Genomic DNA, 17,813 nt, shown 5'->3' on the forward strand with positions numbered 1-17,813 from the left:
TGTGGATTCTTCTCCCCCCATAGACACTTTTCACAGCAGATCCTAGATGCTCAGTATAAACATGATAAAAACCATCAGGAAGCTCTGGACAGCAGGTGTTCAGGTTCAGGTCCTTCCTTACCGCTGTAGGTGTAAATGAGTTTGGACTCTGCAAAGCGGATTCTGAGATTGTGGAGCACTGCAGGCTCGTGGAGATAGCTGAGGGCGGTGAGGTCATTCTCGCCCACAAGGATGTCAGGATTCCTGAGAGGAGGCAGTGATCCTGGGTCAATGGGATAATCCAGCTCCTGTGGGCAAAGACGAAATTAAACTTTTGAAAAGACAAGACTTTTTGGCATTTCTGCAGAACCACTGGCTGTTTTTCTATCTACCTCCTGTAGACTCATCACTGACACTGAAAAACAAGCTTTCAAGTGGAGCAAAAAGAAAACCATCTTCATAGGCATCTATTGGAGCAATAAAAAGTGGGAGCCAGGGGACCAGGGCACTGACTGTGTGCTGGGGGCAAGTCACTCACCCTCTCTGGGCCTCCCTTCTCATCTGTGAATAGGGCTAAACCAGATTGAGGTAAGCAGAGCTGAAGAAGCTTCAATGCAGGGTGACAAGGAAACTAGATGGGCAGGGACCCAGGGACCTCATCCCAGTTCTACCACAGGGACTCCACTTGTTTGTGGTTTTCATTAGAAAACAGGGTGCTGCTGCTAAAATGACAGATATCTTCAGGTCACTTAAGCTTCAGGGTGGCAAATTTCTGGTCAGAGTTGCTATGCTTGGTGGTGAGAAGGGTCTGAAGGAGGCTTTGTGGGTGGTGGTCTCGAGACAGGCCGCTGATACAGGCAACTGCTGTCTGCACCCTCCTGCGGGGTGCCCAGGGTCATGGCTCCCCCTTTAGAGCCCTGGACTGAGTCACTTTCTCAGTGGGCCCTTCTTCTGCCAGATTTACCTACTGTTCCCAAAGTAGCTTCCTGAGCAGAATGAAGACCAGGTTAACATCCCTTGTTAACCAGAGACCACCGGGTCCTCCAACTGTCAGAGTAGTCTAGGGCCACTCTTATTTCATGACTGGGTAAAGCAAAGCCCAGAGAGGTAAGGTGACTTGAGCAAGATCACCTGGCAAGCCTGTTTCTGTTCTATTTTTCCAGGCTGGCTTCCTGGCATTTAGTCAGTACCACTGGCTTGTTTTTGATCCCCAGTCCAGGGCCAGCTGTCCCTTGGCAGGTGCCCCTATATACTGCACTCATGCCAAGCACTTAGCACTGATTGCTTTGTTTAATCCTCAAAACTGCCTTCCGAGGACAGCATGACTACTCTAATGAACTTCAACAAGACAGGTTCGGAAAAGACTGAGCCTGCTGTCCCAGGTCACATGTCAACATGGGCCTGGCTCCAAAACCTGTGCTCTTTCACTACCTCGGCGCCTCCCATCAGTGCGGATGGGTTTTGATGGTCGGCAGTTGGTCTGTCTTGCAGCAGATGACCAGCTCAGGACAATGGAACACAATCCTGGAAACAGCCCTTATTCCACCATCAACAGCACAAGTCCCTGTGTGGGCCAGGCCCAGTCAGCGACTAGCTGCCAACTTGTGTTTTGAGAATAAAATTCAGAAAGATGTTTTTCATATAATATGTTTTACTTTTCCTGTTGTAATTTTTCTGTTTTAAACCAACAAGCCCTGTTTCCTGTTTGGCCATCGTGTGTGCGATGTGTGAGAGAGACCAGGGAAGAGGGGGGATGTGAGCTGGTCTTTGAGGGGAGAGGTGTTGGCTGCTGGAGGCAGAGGTGACATTTTCTCACACAAAGTAGGCTCTGTCCTCCAGGTGCAGCTGGGGCTGAGGTAAGAGCAGCCTGGCCCTCTGCCATCCTACCTGTCTCTACCTGGGCCGCTGGATCAGGGCCTTTTGAGCAGCCACCACAGCTCCCTGACCACTAGAGCAGCACACTGCCACTGCACCTGCTGTCTCCAGATTCTTCTCCCAAGATGAGGCTACTGATCCCTAAGGGGCACCTCGATCCTGCTCAGGAGGATCTCAGGAGAAATCACGAGGCGATACTGGTGGGAAGGGAAGGGAAGGCTAAATGGCACTGGGGCCTTCTCACACAGGTTCTTGCACATGGACGCCACCTGGGTGATCTGTGTGATCTCAGGACTCTGTGATGGCACTGTCACCAATTCCTTTTACCTATGAGGAAGCCGAAGGGCCACTGTCACAGACTTAGCAAGTGGCTGTGCCAGGACTAGATCCAGCCAGCTTGATTCTGGAGGATATGTCTTCCGCCGCCATGTTTGCCTCCTTCCCAGGACCTCAGGAATGTCTCCCAAATCCAGGACAGTCTGATGGGAAATGTGTTTTGTAATTTCCAGCATTCAATATTCACCAGGTATTCCTCAGACCTCCTCTGGTCAACACCAGAGGACAAATCTTCTGTCTAGCTCTGTATCCAGACGTAAGGTCACCTGGCTATGGATACCAAGGGGTGTCATTATGGTGGGAAAAGGACCACTCATGATGGCTGCTTAAAGAGGACGCTGACATCTTCAGAAGCCGCACAATCAAGGGGTACAGGTAGCCTAGAGAGGCCCCTCACAGGCTGTCCTACCATGGAGCCCCTGCTGACACTCATGGCTCATCGGTGGCCTCTCCCTCACCATGCCAGCACTGACAGAGGCTCTGCCTAATGTCACACACAGCTGCATGCTCCTGTCCTCTGGTGTTGGCCACGTGTCCTGTATACCTACAGACAGGCTTTCTCTCCCTCCCGTCTCCTCCCACATCTCCCTCTTCCTGATTTCTCTCTCTTCTCTTCTTCCCATTTTGACTTATTTTTTTTTCTCCCTAATTGATTATGCCCTGGGCTCAAATTACTTTCCTCCAAGTTACTCATCTTTGTTCAGTTTCTCTGCTGAGACTCACGAAGCCAAAATAACTCATCACTTTTCAACATTCAGCAAACAATGCTGAATGCCTGGAAATGCGGAGGAGGGGCTCAGAGGCTGGCTGAGGACCCCACTACAGGGAGAGCCCTGCTGATGTGGAACAGCACGGGGTGGGGGGTGCACGGTATGAATACCTCAGGGGGTCCACAGCACCAGCTGGCCTTCCTGGACTGGAGCTGGTGCCCTCTCCTGGGCTGCTCCCACAGGACCATCTCCCCCCTCCCTACCACATACCCGTTACCACTTTATTCACCACTGTAGCTAGGAAGAGCAAGGACCTCACCGTTCCATCTTCTAGCAGGAGTTGCAGGACTTTGTCACCAATTCTGTAGTCCTTTGCTATTTCAGCAGACTTCCAAACTTCTTCAGGATCAGGAATCCAAACCCTGTTGTACTGCCCAACAGAATAAGATGGACTCAATTTCAGCACTTTAAAACCCATAGCACACACAGATCGTGAGATGATTAGATGCAGGAAGGCTTCTTTCTGTCAACTAAGTTCCTTTGTTAGGAATATTTCTTACCTATTTTTTTACTGATGAGACATTTTTTAGTGCACTCTGCAATCAGTGTAGCTTGATTTGATAGGACATGGAACTCCCAAAGCATCCTAAGTATACATTGAAAACTGGAAGCCTTAGGGGTAGAAAGGAAGCCGGAGAATCCCTTCCTGGAATTTGTGAGTACTTTCTACAAGAGTCAGAGCAGAGGGATTTAGTTCATCACGGATGGTCTACGGGGGTTTAAGCCAGACACTTCACTTCTGGTGTCTTAATGTTTCATCCATAAAATGCATACAATACCTACTTCATGGGCTTGCTGGGAGGCCCAATTAGACAGTGCACTTGAAAGCACTTTGTAGAGTGTCGTGGCAATATCCTTCCAGTGACCCCATCACTGTCTCATCACACTGGGAAGCAGCAAGGATTCCTACCCTGGAGATGCCAAGTCCAGAGGTAGCTGCCCAGCTCCATTCCCAATAGGCAACTGGTACACTTGGCTCAGTGCTGATGTCCAGGTATTTGGGTATAATTGAATTGTGTCCTCCAGAATTCATGCTGAAGTTCTAACCCTCTCCCCATTTGACTTCATTAGAAGATAATTCAAGTCAAATGAGGTCATAAGGATAGAGGATTGCTTGAGCCCAGGAATTTGAGACCAGCCAAGGCAATATAATGAGATCAATCAATTAATGAAAAAGGAGTAAGAATTTAAAACAAAGTTCAGGCCACAGTAGTTGACTAGGAACATGTTGGATGAGGAACGTATCTGTTAACTCAAATTGTGTCAATCAACCAAAATAGAAAAAGATAGTCATTGGTTGATATCAGTCATATCAATCATATCTATGTGAGTTATCTGAATTGCCTTAATCCTCCACAGCTAGCAAGCAGAAAGAGCTTGCTAAATGGACATGGGACCAATAAGTTTTGACAGAGAAAGAAAACATGCGAATGGAAGAATGATCTAGAATGAGCTGGCAGGCAATGACACACTCTAGTGCCTCATAAACAGACACACCTCACACAGACGCACACCACCCACTCCCACACACATCCTTGTTGCCACGGGCTACGTGTTTTCTACCTCAGGTCTGCTCTTAAAAATACTTACTGATGACCCCATTAAGTGGAGTATCCCAATTTATCAAGAATTGGCCAAGACAGAGTTTCAGAGCTAAAAATATCCTTGGAGACTATCTAGTCCAAGTTGTTTGTCCATCTTCTTAAAACTGCAGAAGCGTATTCCCAGTGATAGTGGAGCCCACCATGGGAAGCAGGTGAGAGTGGAGGTCCCTAACAGGAGTCATGGGCGGTTGGGCCCAGGTCCTTCTGCGGAGGCCTGGGGCTCTGAGAGGTCAGGTCCAATCACTAAGTCAATCAACCCTTTTGTTTTACTGATTACCCAACCCAAGCCCAGGGAAGGCAAAAATTCCTTTGAGACTCATGGAGTCTCAAACATAATAAATAGCACTAACATAATGCCAGGACACTGGGAAAGCCAGAGCCTGTGACTTCAGGTTTGAACTCCTGGTTAAGTGAGTTTGGCCAGAGAGAGAACCCTGAACTCCTAGCAGCAGCCCTCCAACTGCGAGTCTGCATGCTCTCTGAGAAATAGTTTAGGATTTGTTTCAGCTAAAAGTACTATTAAATGGCAGGTAGTGATAGAATAGGACACATGTAACTACTGGCCGCTTCTCCTCTGTGCCCCAGTGTGGTAGGCAGCCCACACCCTGCTGGTCCTGGTGCCGCTGATGCCATCTGCGGCCAGGTGTTCAGAGCCCAGCAGTGTAACCCAGCCTGGTAAGCAAACATGAGGCAAGTTTACTCAGCCCCAAGGAAGTTCCACCCATTGGTTCCCTCCCATCTTCCTCACATTCCTGTACCTATAGGCAACGCTTCAAGCTGCAGGAACAGCTAACTCTGCAGTGTTTAGACAAATACAAACTCAGGCCCTGCAAACCATGTGACCAGTCTTGCATGAGTCCCTGAGTGTGGTTCCTTCCTGTGAGGCAGAAGCCTCTGGAAGGCCTCTCGATGGCTGTAAAAGCTGCTGCAGAACCAAAAGAGAGGAGAGGTCACAGCCTGAGCCTTTTCTGGGACTCCTCATAGGGAAGGCCGGGGAAGGAAGCGCAGGCTCAGGACCACAGAAGCTCAGGAAGTTATATGTGCTCTCGAACATGCTGGATGCTCTAGCCCTGGTGTGCACAGGAGATGCTGCTGCCTGTCTGAGGGTCTTCTGGCACTAGCCACGGAAGTGGCTTGAAGACTTACACAGAACATGGAGTAGTACGAGTTTCTTTCCTAGAGCCACTTTCTTGACTAGAAGGGCATCTCCACACTTCGGGTCAGCCAGGCTGACCCTGGCATATGCCAGCTCTACTGAAAACAAACAGCACTAATATAATGCCAGGTTGTAGTGATGGGTGCTCACAGAAGGTCATACCATGCAGTTCCAGGGGCTCATGTTGAGCAGATCAGATCTAGCAAACTGAAGACACTGTGCTCCTTATTGTCCTCCTTTTCATTTGTTTCTCAAAGACCCCTTCCCCAGGTTCCTCTATCTCCTCTGCCCCATGTCCATGTCTCCCAAGATCCTTCCTGGCCTCCTCTCATGACAGGCTGTTTCTGGAGAGTTCCATCCATTTCCATGGCCTCCACATCTACCCTCACACCTGCACCTTAGACACTCCCAGTCCAAATCTCACAGTGGAACTCTAGACCACATCTCTGTGGCCTCCCAGACATCGGTCCCTAAATGCCCTTGGATAGTCACAAATTCCCAACTCAAAAGATGATTCTGCCTGCCCCAAATCTGCTTCCCCTTCTCATTTCTCCTTCTCCTCATGTCAGGAGACAATGCTATCTCCTTCTCTGTGTCTCTGCCCCCAACAAGTGGTCACCAGGTGAAAAGCCTGCCCACTTCTTCAACAGCTCTCACCTCTCTGCTCCTGCCCACAACCCCTCTGCCACAGCCCTGAATTAGCTCTCCCCTCAACATTCTTGGGCTGCTGCCTCAACCAGCTGAGCACCAGGTTTCTTTGAACACATAGACCCCTTCACCCACACTTATCAGAATTTCTGCGGGTGTGGCCTTGCAAGAAGAAAGTCCGAAAGTCCCCCCACTCCATGGATTTTGATGAACGGCCAGGCTTGGGGAGCCACTGTCCTAGCCAATTTTCCTATTAAGACCTCACCCCTTTTAAAATCCATCCTCTGCATGTTGCCATTCCAAACCATTAGCAGTTTCTAGAATATGACCAGCTCTTCTTTGGCTCTCTGCTGTGTACTTCTATTCCTTCCAACCCAGCCCACCCTGCTTTTCCCTACAAGTAAGCAAACCCTCCAAGTAGCCAAGAGTCGATTCAAGGACTCCCTCAGCTATGATGCTCTCTCTGCTGCCCTTCACCCCAACGGGGCTGGTGCTTTTTCTGCGGAGCTCTTACTGCCCCTCCCCAGGTGTCTGAGTTACCTCCTCATCAGCTCCACTGGCAACTGTGCCTCAGGACCCAGTGTGAGGACTTCCCATAGCCAGCATTCCATACACACGTGGTGAACAAAATCTCAAGTTCCCAGGAGTTCAGTTGCACCAATTAAAGACTAAATCTGGTCTTTCATCTGTATTCTTTGTAATATTCTTTACAATAAATGAATAAAAAGTGAATTAGAAAAAAGACTAAATCCAGTCTTTTAGGTTCTTTGACTTTAAAAAAGAACTTCTTGGAACTACTAATAGAAAATACAATAGATAAATCTAATTTTCTAGCATCATTAATGATATATAGAGAAATTGTTTAGAATAGCCAAATGGAAAATGACTACACTGAACTTTAACCTTATTTTACACAGGGATCCAAGACGACTGGCGAAGATGCTCCTTTTGACTTGGCACATCTGAGGTTCAATGGAACTTCTTTGAATATATTTGTGTACAAGTGAGAGGAATGGATAATTATTATAATCAGTGAATCTGTGGCTAAAGGCTGATAACCTGAGTCCTTAGTAATGAGTAAGAGCAGAATTTTATTTTTCTGAACATCTCTAGAGGGCATAGAGCTCTGCTGCCTCCCCTCCCACTTATCATTCACCAGTGTCTTAAATGAAGAAAACAGAATATGTGTGTGGGGGATAAGCAGATGAAATGATAATTAAAGATGACCAAGATTTAAAGGGTTTTGACAAGCTACAGAAACTCTGGGCAATAACAAGATGAAAATTTTCATATGACTGTTACAATAAATACAGTATTTAGGTACTCAAAATTCACTATATTCTAATAGTCTCAATATAAAAAATAATGAAACTTTATTAAGGATTATATGTCAGGTATTATGCTAAGGGCTTTACACACATTATTTAATCCTTAGAGCAACTTTCTAGGCTGAGAACTTGCCTAGCACCACCAGGCTAATGAGGGGCAGGACCAGAACTTGACCTAATGCATCACGCATAGACAGAGCTTTCCGGGGCAGAGCATGTGCCAGCTCCGCTGAAAACAGCACCAACATAAGGCCAGGCTCTCCTGAGGGGTGCTCACAGGAGGACTTACTACGCAGTTCCACGGGGCTCATGTTGAGCAGACCAGATCTAGCAAACTGAGCCACTGAGATGGACATGGAGGTACTTAAATTCATCCTGGATGGCAGGGTGTCTGGATGATGCTATTAGAGAAAAGGCTGGTGGTACTGTGGCTCTCCTGAGCTCTCAGTCCAATTACCTCTCATCTCAGCAAATGCCAAGGGCTCTCACCTTCTTTCCTTCTCTCTAAAGACCTCCAAACCTTCACCTCCTGTCACCACAGCCTCAGGCTCCCCTCTCCCTGGAGGCACACCCAAGCCAGCTACCTCTCTTACAACTCCAGATGGTTCCTTCCTCTCAGCTCACAATCATGTCAGGATCCAGTTCTACTGACAAAGAATCCTACCACGAACTTCCAAGAGGCCAAATCTAACCACTTTCTTCAGCTTTCATCCTGCTTGACATCTCTGCAGCTATGGGAACTGACTGTCCAGTCTTTAGTCATCGACATGCGTGCTCTTTTCTTTGTCACATATTTTCATGTTGACAATCACAGTAGATACAATTTTTGTTCTCTTGTTTTTCATGTACTGCAAGCATTTTCCCTGTCATTTCAAAGTCTTCATTAGCACTTTTAATGTCTTCCTACTCTCAGATCATGTGGGTCTTTTGTAATTTGCTTAACTCTCTTGCTGGACATTGGAATTAGTCCCATTTTAGTTAGAACAAGGAATAAGGACAAATTAGAAGGTGCCGGGGAGGTCTTTGGGAGGTGGATGGACTTCTCACAAGTCCTCTGTGTGTGGGGAGAGCCTTTGAAGAGGGGGAAGACACTAAAGGTGGTGAGACCCAGAGCGGGTAGTGAGAGGCATCAAGACAGGGGCTTTTAATCCTGGCTCCATCATTTCTCTGTAACCCTGGGCAACTTACGTGACCATTTCTAAAACTGAGATAACAACATCTAACCTGCAGAGTTGTTTATTTGAACTGAGCAAGAAAAGGTACATATAGTTCTGGCACCTAAGAAGTACTGGATTTTATAAAGACTGCAAGATAGAAATAACCATCATCACTGCCATTTTCAAACCCAGAGCTTTTTCTGTCCCCCACTTGCCTCTGATATTGGGGATTGAACCCAAGGCCATAGCTTTTCCTTAAGCAAAATAAATAAAAATAAAAAATCATTCTTGCACTTACGTTCACATCCAGATTTATGGAGCCCGCACTGCTCCCTATTCCCTGGAAGCTCTTGGTCAGTGGGGCAGACACAGTTAAAGGCGATGTTGACAGGCTGTGTAGAGGGGCAGGCTGCAAAGAATTCTCAGAAGTCCTGCCCAGATGGCATTTGAAAGGTTCAGGCACCGTGAGCAAGCCAGACAGAGGAGCCCTGTGTGCCAATACAGGGGAGCAGACACACAGGCAAAGCCCTGAGGGACCAGGAGCCAAGGTAGGAGAGGAGAGGCAGGGGCTGGGCGCTAAGGCAGGGGGAGGGTCCAATGGCTGGACAGCAAGTCTGAAAGGGACCAGGACCTCCAGAAGCTTCATGTAGACAATGGCCAGACCAGTTTTTCTCAGAGAGATCGTGAATAGTGCAACTGCTCCTCGGAACATTTCTAAGGCCTGTGGCCAAATCACTTTGAAAAGAGATGGGTCATATTCCACTTCACGGGCAGCAATCACTCCTCTCTCCAGACCCCCTCTGCCCCATTTGGTGCCTCTCTTTTTGCAGCTCCCCATGGGAGCCTTCCTGTTTCCTCCTCTGCGATGGCTCAGCTCGGGCCCTCTGCTTCCTCTCTCTCCCTGAACAGACGCACTCCCCAGGGTCCTGTCCTCAGCCCTCTTCTTTCTCCCTGGCCAGGGCTGGTGCTGCCTTGGCTTCACTGACTGTGTCTGGGCAGAAGACTCCCAGCCCATGGCCTGGCCTGGCCATCCTCTGCAGCCACCTGCACTATGGACTCTCCCTGGAGGCCCCTTCTCCACTTTAACACCCTGGCTTGGAGGAAACCTGTCTCACTGCTTGCCTCAGAAATGTGTCCTCCTCCTGGGGTCCCTGCTGATGTCAACAGCGCCCCTGCCCTCATTCATACAGGCTCTACCCTCTGTGTCATCATGGTCATGTCCTCTCCCTCATACTTCAGGCCAGTGTCCCCTTCTCACCAGCTTGTACCCTCCGTGGCCAATACTGCAGTTCTCATTCTTTCCTGGAAGGTTGGGATGATGGGACAATTTGGTTACTTGACCCCCAGTCACTACTGGCAAATTCACTTCCTAAAACACTGACCTTGATTCTGCTGTCCCCATCCAAAATCTCCATGAGAACGTGAAGCCAGCTCTGGCTGCCTCCCTTCTCAGCTCCATTTCCCACCACACTCCCAGGGCACCCTAGGCCTCAGCAACGGAACTACTCCCTAACTAGGAAAGTCCTTGAGAGGCAAGGCAACCACTTCTTTTTTGAATCTTTTTAGGTTCCCCCAATTATAATGCTTTTGCATACAGAGAGTAATATGTGCCTTATCAAATCACATGCCTGTCTTCAAGGGCTAATGCAAGAGGGGAGATTAGACAGGGGCCAGGCAGGTGAAGTGGGTGAGGCAGCCTGGAGATCATAGGGTGGGTGCAGCAGGCACAGGAACTGACTACTGTGCAGGGGTTTCAGAATGGACAGTCCATCTGTCACCCTGATGCAGGGACACTGTTTGCCTCTGAATGAAGAAGTAGGTTTCAGGCTGTTCTAAAACATGTGGTTTAAATTGTGCAGGGAAACAGAGCACCCTTTATATTTAAAAGTGAACAAGCTTCCCCAGTAGCAAACTTGGATTTAGGATAATCCTGTGGGCTGGCATCCCAGGACCATCGGCTGGATTGCAGAGAGGAGGGGTGGCAAGGAAGCAAGGGACAGAGTTTAGATTTGTCTCAATTTAAGAAAAAACTCTAACAAAGTAAGATCTCTAAAACCTAGTCAGGCAGCCTCACAAACAGGGAGCTTCCCATCCCCACAACTGACAAATGAGCTGAATGACTGCCTACCTGGAAGGGAGGCAGTCTAAGGGCACAGGTGACCCACAAGAATAGTCTTGGGTTATTATAGTTTTGTTATATTTTGCAGAAGGGACAGCTATCAAGAATCTTTCATCTCTGGGATTCCCAGATTCTCTGTCCATCCAAGTTTGTCTCTCTGTAACTCTCTCATATCTGTTTTCCTATGTTGTACCTGGCATCTAGTAGGCATTTACTAATCTGAGATTTGAAGTGCTTGATGATGGGGTATTTGAATTGTCACCAATTAAGCACAGTGTATCATATCTGTGTATTTTTGCTTCAGGAAAAAAAATTGTTACTTATAATAAGTTAATCATCAACAATTTTAACTCCTAAGAATAGTTTTTTGTTGTTGGTTTTGGTACAGGGGGTTGAACTCAGGGGCATTCAACCACTGAGCCACATCCTCAGCCCTATTTTTTATATTTTATTTAGAGACAGGGTCTCACTGAGTTGCTTAGTGGCTCACTTTTGCTGAGGCTTGCTTTGAACTCCTGATCCTCTTGCCTCAGCCTCCCCAGTAGCAACTGGGACTACAGGCATGCCACACACACACACACACACACACACACACACACACACACACACACACACTGCTTGCCTGTTCAGCTAAGAATAGTTTTGTCAACAATTCTCTTCCACCTCTAGTAATTTAAAGATTTAAGCACTGTTGGATATCTGATGGCTCACAGTGTCACTGGTAAAAGTATTATAGAGCAGAGCTAGGGCAATTCAAACACTGTCCATTTAAAATTCTAGTTAATGGAAATGCATTAGTGTGGAATTCCCATTTTGTTGATTTGTATTTGAATTGTCACCAATTAAGCACAGTAGAAGAAAGAAGTTTGCTTAAACTATTGAGAGATTATTCTTCACAGTGATTTTTCTATGTGTATCTACCATGAAATTGACTTTTAAAATTTAAAAATAGGGCATGTGTCAGGAGAAATTAATGGATTCCCATCCATCAGAAGTTTGGGGACTCCAGATTTCCCACCCCAGGGTGTAGGAAGATCTTTTATACCCCTTATCCAGGTAATTGCCCAATCTCCTCTTAGAGGGCCTGGGCACTCTGTGTGAGTGAAGCCCTTAACCTGAAGGAGGAAGTTTTAGAGGAATGCTCTAGAGTGTTTCTCGGTCAGGGCATGCAAAAGGTGCTTTATACACTGAGTATTACCTAGATGTTAGCTGAAGGGTCTGGGGCTGCACATCAGGACTCCTGGGTTCCCAGGAGCGCTCAACCTCCACAGCAGACATGTGGCCTAAGCAGCTTCAACTCAGGGCATCAGATGAGTGTAAATGGACAAGCAAGCCTTTTGAAGACAGCGTCCTAGAAGGCATGCTGAACACTGCTGACATAAACTTGTGGGCCAAGTTGTTCAAGGGGCTCAGGAGGATCGGGAAGATTACAGAAGCTCCCAAGTGTCTGAGGTTTCTACATCCTGGTGGGCAACTCTGATTCCATGGTGGTGAGGGAGGAAGGGGCTGAGGGGTTACAGGTGAGGGAGGTGGGGCCCCAAACACAGTGAAGGCCGGGCCGCCCACTTGGTCTTCCTATTCCCAGTGGACCCAGGGGCTCCCGGGGGCGCTTTTCTCACCGGCGGGGACCCCAGTCCCTGAGAGGAGACGCTTACCTGGGCCCCCCTGTCCCGCGGCCCCTCCCTGCGCCAGGTGCACAGGTGCGGCGCGGGCACCAGGTACAGTCAGCATGGCGCGGGGCCCGCGGCCCTTCAGCGGCCCTCCCCTAGGTCGGGCCGACCCTCCTACCTGCGTGTACAGCTCGGCCACCGCCATGGGCGAGAGCCGCCGGGCAGCTCGACCGTCGTGAGAGTGCGAGCCTCGACCGAGGGGCTGCGGCTCTGCGGGCGGGCGCGGGGACCCCCAAATCACTGCAGGGCCATCTTGCCCAGAAGTTTTCCAGCGACCGACTGCTCACTTTCGCAGCGTTGACTGCGAGGGGAGGAGAGAAGTCGCAGGATTGGTCCTTCCGGGACCAGCTCCGAGAGTCCACCCTGCCATTGGCCCGGGCGGGACGGCCAGCTGGCAGGTGTTGGACCTTGGAGCGGATCCTCCGCGAGGGAGGGCAGCCGCCGCCTCCGAGGGCTGGAGCTCGCCCCAAGGCAGGTAACAGGAGTGTCCCGAGCGCTCCCGCCAAAGACTCAGCTTCCTGGAGTCACAGTTTACTGAAAGGAGCAAAGGTATGAACACACAGAAAACCCAGGAGAATCAACAAAGGGATGGAACTAAGTTTAACAAGGTGGCTGTGTTCAAAATCAAATATAAAAATGGGTGATCTACTTTTTTTCTGAACATTTTATATATAACAACAACAACAACAAAGATATTTACGACATCAACGAAAATGTAAAGTAGCCAGAGGTGACACTAACAAAAATGCATTTTGCCTTTGTGGAGGAAATGTTTCAATGGCTCTTTAAAGGGCATAAAAGAGGGCCTGAATAAATGGGGAGACATGCCATTTTCATGGATAGGTATATTTAACATGGCAAAGGTGTCACTTCTATCCAAGTTAATATATTAACCCAATATATTGTTATATATTGGGTTAATGATAATATTATTAATAATTATATATATAAAATAATAATAATTAATAAAAAATATAAAATCCTGTTAGTATGTTGTACCATGATTTAATATTTTACAATATATTTATAATGATTTTATATTTATATAGAATAAAAACTCCATCTATCTATCTATACACACACACACGCACATGTACAGATATATCCCTTTATTCTAAGACAATTCTCATAATAAGGCTCAAAGAAGAGAGATGTACTCTATTATACAGTAAGGGACATAACAGAGCTATATTAAAACAGTGTTATACTCACATGAGACTGGATACATGAAGGACGAAGCATGATGGAATACACCAACAGGGCCCTACATTTTATGGTATCTTTGAGCCAGACTGAGAAGAGATTATTTAATAAATAGGCCCTTTATGTGGAAAAATAAACAAATAAAATCAGATCCATGGCAAAAGCTGCATCCAAAAATAAACTCCATGTAGATTCATGATTAAAACTTAAAAGTAGCTGGGTGTGGTGGCACAGGTCTGTAATTCCAGCAACTAGGAGGCTGAGGCAGGAGGATGGCAAGTTCCAGGCCAGCTTTAGCCAACTTAGTGAGACCCTGTCTTAAAAAAAGAAAAAAGAAAAAAAAAAAAAAAGGCTGGGATTGTGGCTCAATGATAGAGTTCTTGGCTAGCACGTGGGAGGCCTGGGTTGGATCCTCAGCACCATGTAAAAATAAATAAATAAAATAAAGGTATTGTGAAATAAAAAAGAACAAGGGATATAGCTTAATGATAAAGTGCTCCCGGGTTCAATCTTGAGTTAAAAAAAGAAATAAAGAAAGTCATAAACTTAAAAGTAAGTAACAAACTAAAACCAAGAAATTATTAGACAAAAATAAAATCAGTGACAATGTCTTCAAAGTGTTGGATTGTTACAGCTTGAGAATATTTAGTGAAAATAAGTTTAGACAGAAAAATTCTCAGTCACTTTAAGAGCAAAGTAAGTATTCATCACAACATGGTTATAAGAGTTGAAAACACTTAAATGTCCATTGATAGGGAAATAAATAAAATAGGAAAATACAACGTAAAACCCTACAGCTACTAGTAGGAATGGACATGATCTAAAAAACAATGTTGAAATAGATGTCTAGTGTAAGTTTTTATATCATCTAAAGATTCATAAAAACTGCAATATTAGATATTGGTTATGGATACAAGTACATGTAAATAAAGGTGTGCATGATCAATGGCAAAGTCATCCATTAAATGTGCAAGAGTGGATACATATGGAAGGTGGAGGGGAATGGTAGGAAGACAAAGAAAAAAGGGATGTGTGTGTGTGTGTGTGTGTGTGTATAGATAGATAGATAGATAGATAGATAGATAGATAGATAGATAGGTAGCCTGGCATGGGCCAATAATGATAGATGCCACAAATGAAGGATTAAGGTACATTCGATTTTGTGCACCAATTGTCCAAATAATTATATAAAGAAAAGCCATAATGTGGATACCGTTGCCTTGCTGATTAAAGAGGAAATCTAATTGGTTTCTTATTTAAATAAAAATTTTATTGAAGAATAACATATACAGAAAAATGTACAAACTGTAAATGTCTAGCTTAATCTATTTTTTTCATCGAACATATTAACACATCTGAGTACTACCAGACAACCACCAGCTCCAGATGCAGAACATTACTTTTTCTACTGAGGTGATCATGTTCCCTGCTCCCCCAGGCTCACTTTCTTTACTTGTAAATTTGTTCTTTTCTTTCTTACCTTCCTTCCTTCCTTTCTTTTATGGTACTTCTATGGATGGAACCCAGAGGTTTTTATCACTGAGCTATATCCCCAGCCTTTTTTATTTTTTGAGACAGGGCCTTGCTAAGTTGCTGAGGCTGGTCTTGAACTTGAAGTCCTCCTGTCTGAGCTTCCTGGTTTGTGGGGTGCCAGGTGTGCACCACCACACTCTGCACTTGTAAGTCTTTTCAGATTTCCTAGGTCTCATTGAGTCAGTTTTCATATTTGTGTCTAAGAATTTGTCCATTTCATCTCACTTGTTGGCATTACGCTGTTCATGGCCCTCTGATCCTGTAATTCTAATTCTGTAGTGTCTCTGTAAGACTAGGGTGAGGCAAATGAGGGGCACAGGGTACAAGATTCAAGGAGGAACTCACTCTCAGGTGCTGATGGTATTTGCATGACCTTGAGGACAAGCACATCCTTAAATCTGTACCCTAACCCCCTTGCTCGCCTCATTCTAGTCATTCATTAAATGTGCAAGAGCGGCCCTACCCAGGAATAATGTTCCATCATTCATTCCTGATTTTAGGAATTTATATCTTTTATCTTTTTGCTTAGTCAACCTGGATAAATGTTTATCAATTTTGTCCATTGCTTTCTTTGATTTTCTGGTTATTTTCTAAATTTTGTTGATTTCCACTCCCATTTTTTTCTTTCCCTCAGCTTGCTTTGTGTTTACTATTTTCCCCCTAGTTATATTTTAAATGTTTTTATTGGTGCATTATAGTTATGTTAGAGTTAAAGCAACATCCCAGGGTTTCACAAACTGACTTCCAGACCTCTCACGTATAATTGAATCAAGCCTTTAATGAAGCACACCCGTGGCAACTGACCAAAACTTAAAGCTGTTCCCCTGATCAGCCCCAAACAATTGCAAGGGTGTTCCTTATAAGCCTGAAAACCACAAAAGGGACGTTTGGGGGTCCAGCCAATGCAAGCAAGCCAGGTTACAGAAGCGGGAGAGTGCAGTGAGATGGCAGGAAGCTTAACCAATCACAATTAGCCCAGTCACCCCAGTTACAGAAACAGAGCCCCGTTACCCTGTTACAGAAACAATGCCCCATTAGATAGTAATGTGTTCTTAAGGGTTTCTACAGCAAAAGGAAAAGAACAACTTGCCCAGTCATGACCTTTCTATTTGGCATGGCTGTTTTACAAAATGGAGTTACTAACAGAATGGAGTCACTTTGGCTTGACTATCACAGTTATACATAATAGTGGGGTTTGTTTTGATATAATTGTAGGTACAGATATAATTTGCTACACTTCAGCCCCCAGTGCTTCCTCTTTCCCTCCTCTCCATCTTCCCCCTGTTCACATTTCTCTCCTCTACTGGCCCTCCATCTATTTATTCATGCTTTTTTTTTAAAAAAAACAAAAAATTTATGCTTTATAGAAAGAGGTGAAATTTACTGTGGTGTATTCATACACGTACATACCATAATTTGGTCATTTTCATTCTGCAGTTCCTCCCTTTTCCTGTCCCTCCCCCTCAACCTCCTTCCTCTACTCCACTGATTGCCTTTCTATTTTCATGTCCTCCTCCCTGTTGCCAGTTTGTTTTTTTTGTTTGTTGGTTTTTTTGGTTTTTTTTTGGTTGAACCCAGCGCCCCACACATGCTAGGTGAGCACTCTACCACTGAGCCACAACCCAGCCCCCACCCTTGGCCAGTTTTTAAGGTAAATTTAAGTTCCTGATTTGAGACACATCTACTTTTCTAATAAAAGCATTTCAAGTTATGACTTTCCCTCTAGGTCTTGCGTTAGCTACATCCCATGCTCAGTTTTTGTTTTCCTTCAGTTCAAAATATTTTATAATTTCTCTTTTTTTTCTTCATCCCCTGTATTATTTAGAAGTATGTTATTTAATCTTCAAATATTTGGGAATTTAAAATCTTTTCCTTTAGCTATTGATTTCTAATTTAATTCTGTTCTCTATGTGGTCAGAGAATGTACTTCCTGTGATTTCAATGCTTCTCAGTGCAATGAGACTCGTCTTGTTGTCTGCATATGATCATTTTTTCCTGGAAAGAGATCCATACATACCTGAAAAGAACATGTGCTCTGCTATTGTTGGGTAGAGTGTTAAAGAAATATGTTAGATCAGATAGGATGATAGTGGTTTCAGGTCTTCCATATTTTTGTTGATTTTCTAATTGTTCTATTAATTTTGAGAATGGAATATTGAAAGCTCCAACTAATACTGCTCAGTTTTCAATTTTTCCTTTTGATTCTGTCCGATTTGCTTTGTGTATCTGGGGAAGATATTCTAGAAGGTATGTAGACACTTTTTTAAAAACAAGGGCTCAGACACGGTTTACTTCTTTCTTACATAGTAAGTGGGCAGAGGAGTCCATGGGAGGGTGATGATCTCATGCTAGGATCAGGAGCCTTCTGTCTTGTGGTGTCACTTGGAAGAAAAATGACCACAACACTCAGAGCAACCAAGAGATCTTTATTGCAG

At 45.5% G+C, this 17,813-nt stretch overlaps 1 protein-coding gene across 1 annotated transcript in view; it reads right to left on the bottom strand.

The window, feature by feature from the left end:
• Myo5c (myosin VC) overlaps positions 1–12,913 on the bottom strand; it is a 92,434-nt gene extending 79,521 nt beyond the window's left edge. Inside the window, exons 1-3 of the mRNA XM_026391409.2 lie at positions 12,761–12,913; positions 3,220–3,330; positions 122–287 (exon numbers count right to left, since the gene is read on the bottom strand). Of these exons, the coding sequence (XP_026247194.2) occupies positions 122–287; positions 3,220–3,330; positions 12,761–12,787 (304 nt within the window). The 5' untranslated portion in view covers positions 12,788–12,913. The remainder of the gene's footprint in view (positions 1–121; positions 288–3,219; positions 3,331–12,760) is intronic.
• Positions 12,914–17,813: the final 4,900 nt, after the last annotated feature.

Source organism: Urocitellus parryii, chromosome 6 (assembly GCF_045843805.1).
Source record: "Urocitellus parryii isolate mUroPar1 chromosome 6, mUroPar1.hap1, whole genome shotgun sequence".
NCBI lineage: Eukaryota > Metazoa > Chordata > Mammalia > Rodentia > Sciuridae > Urocitellus > Urocitellus parryii.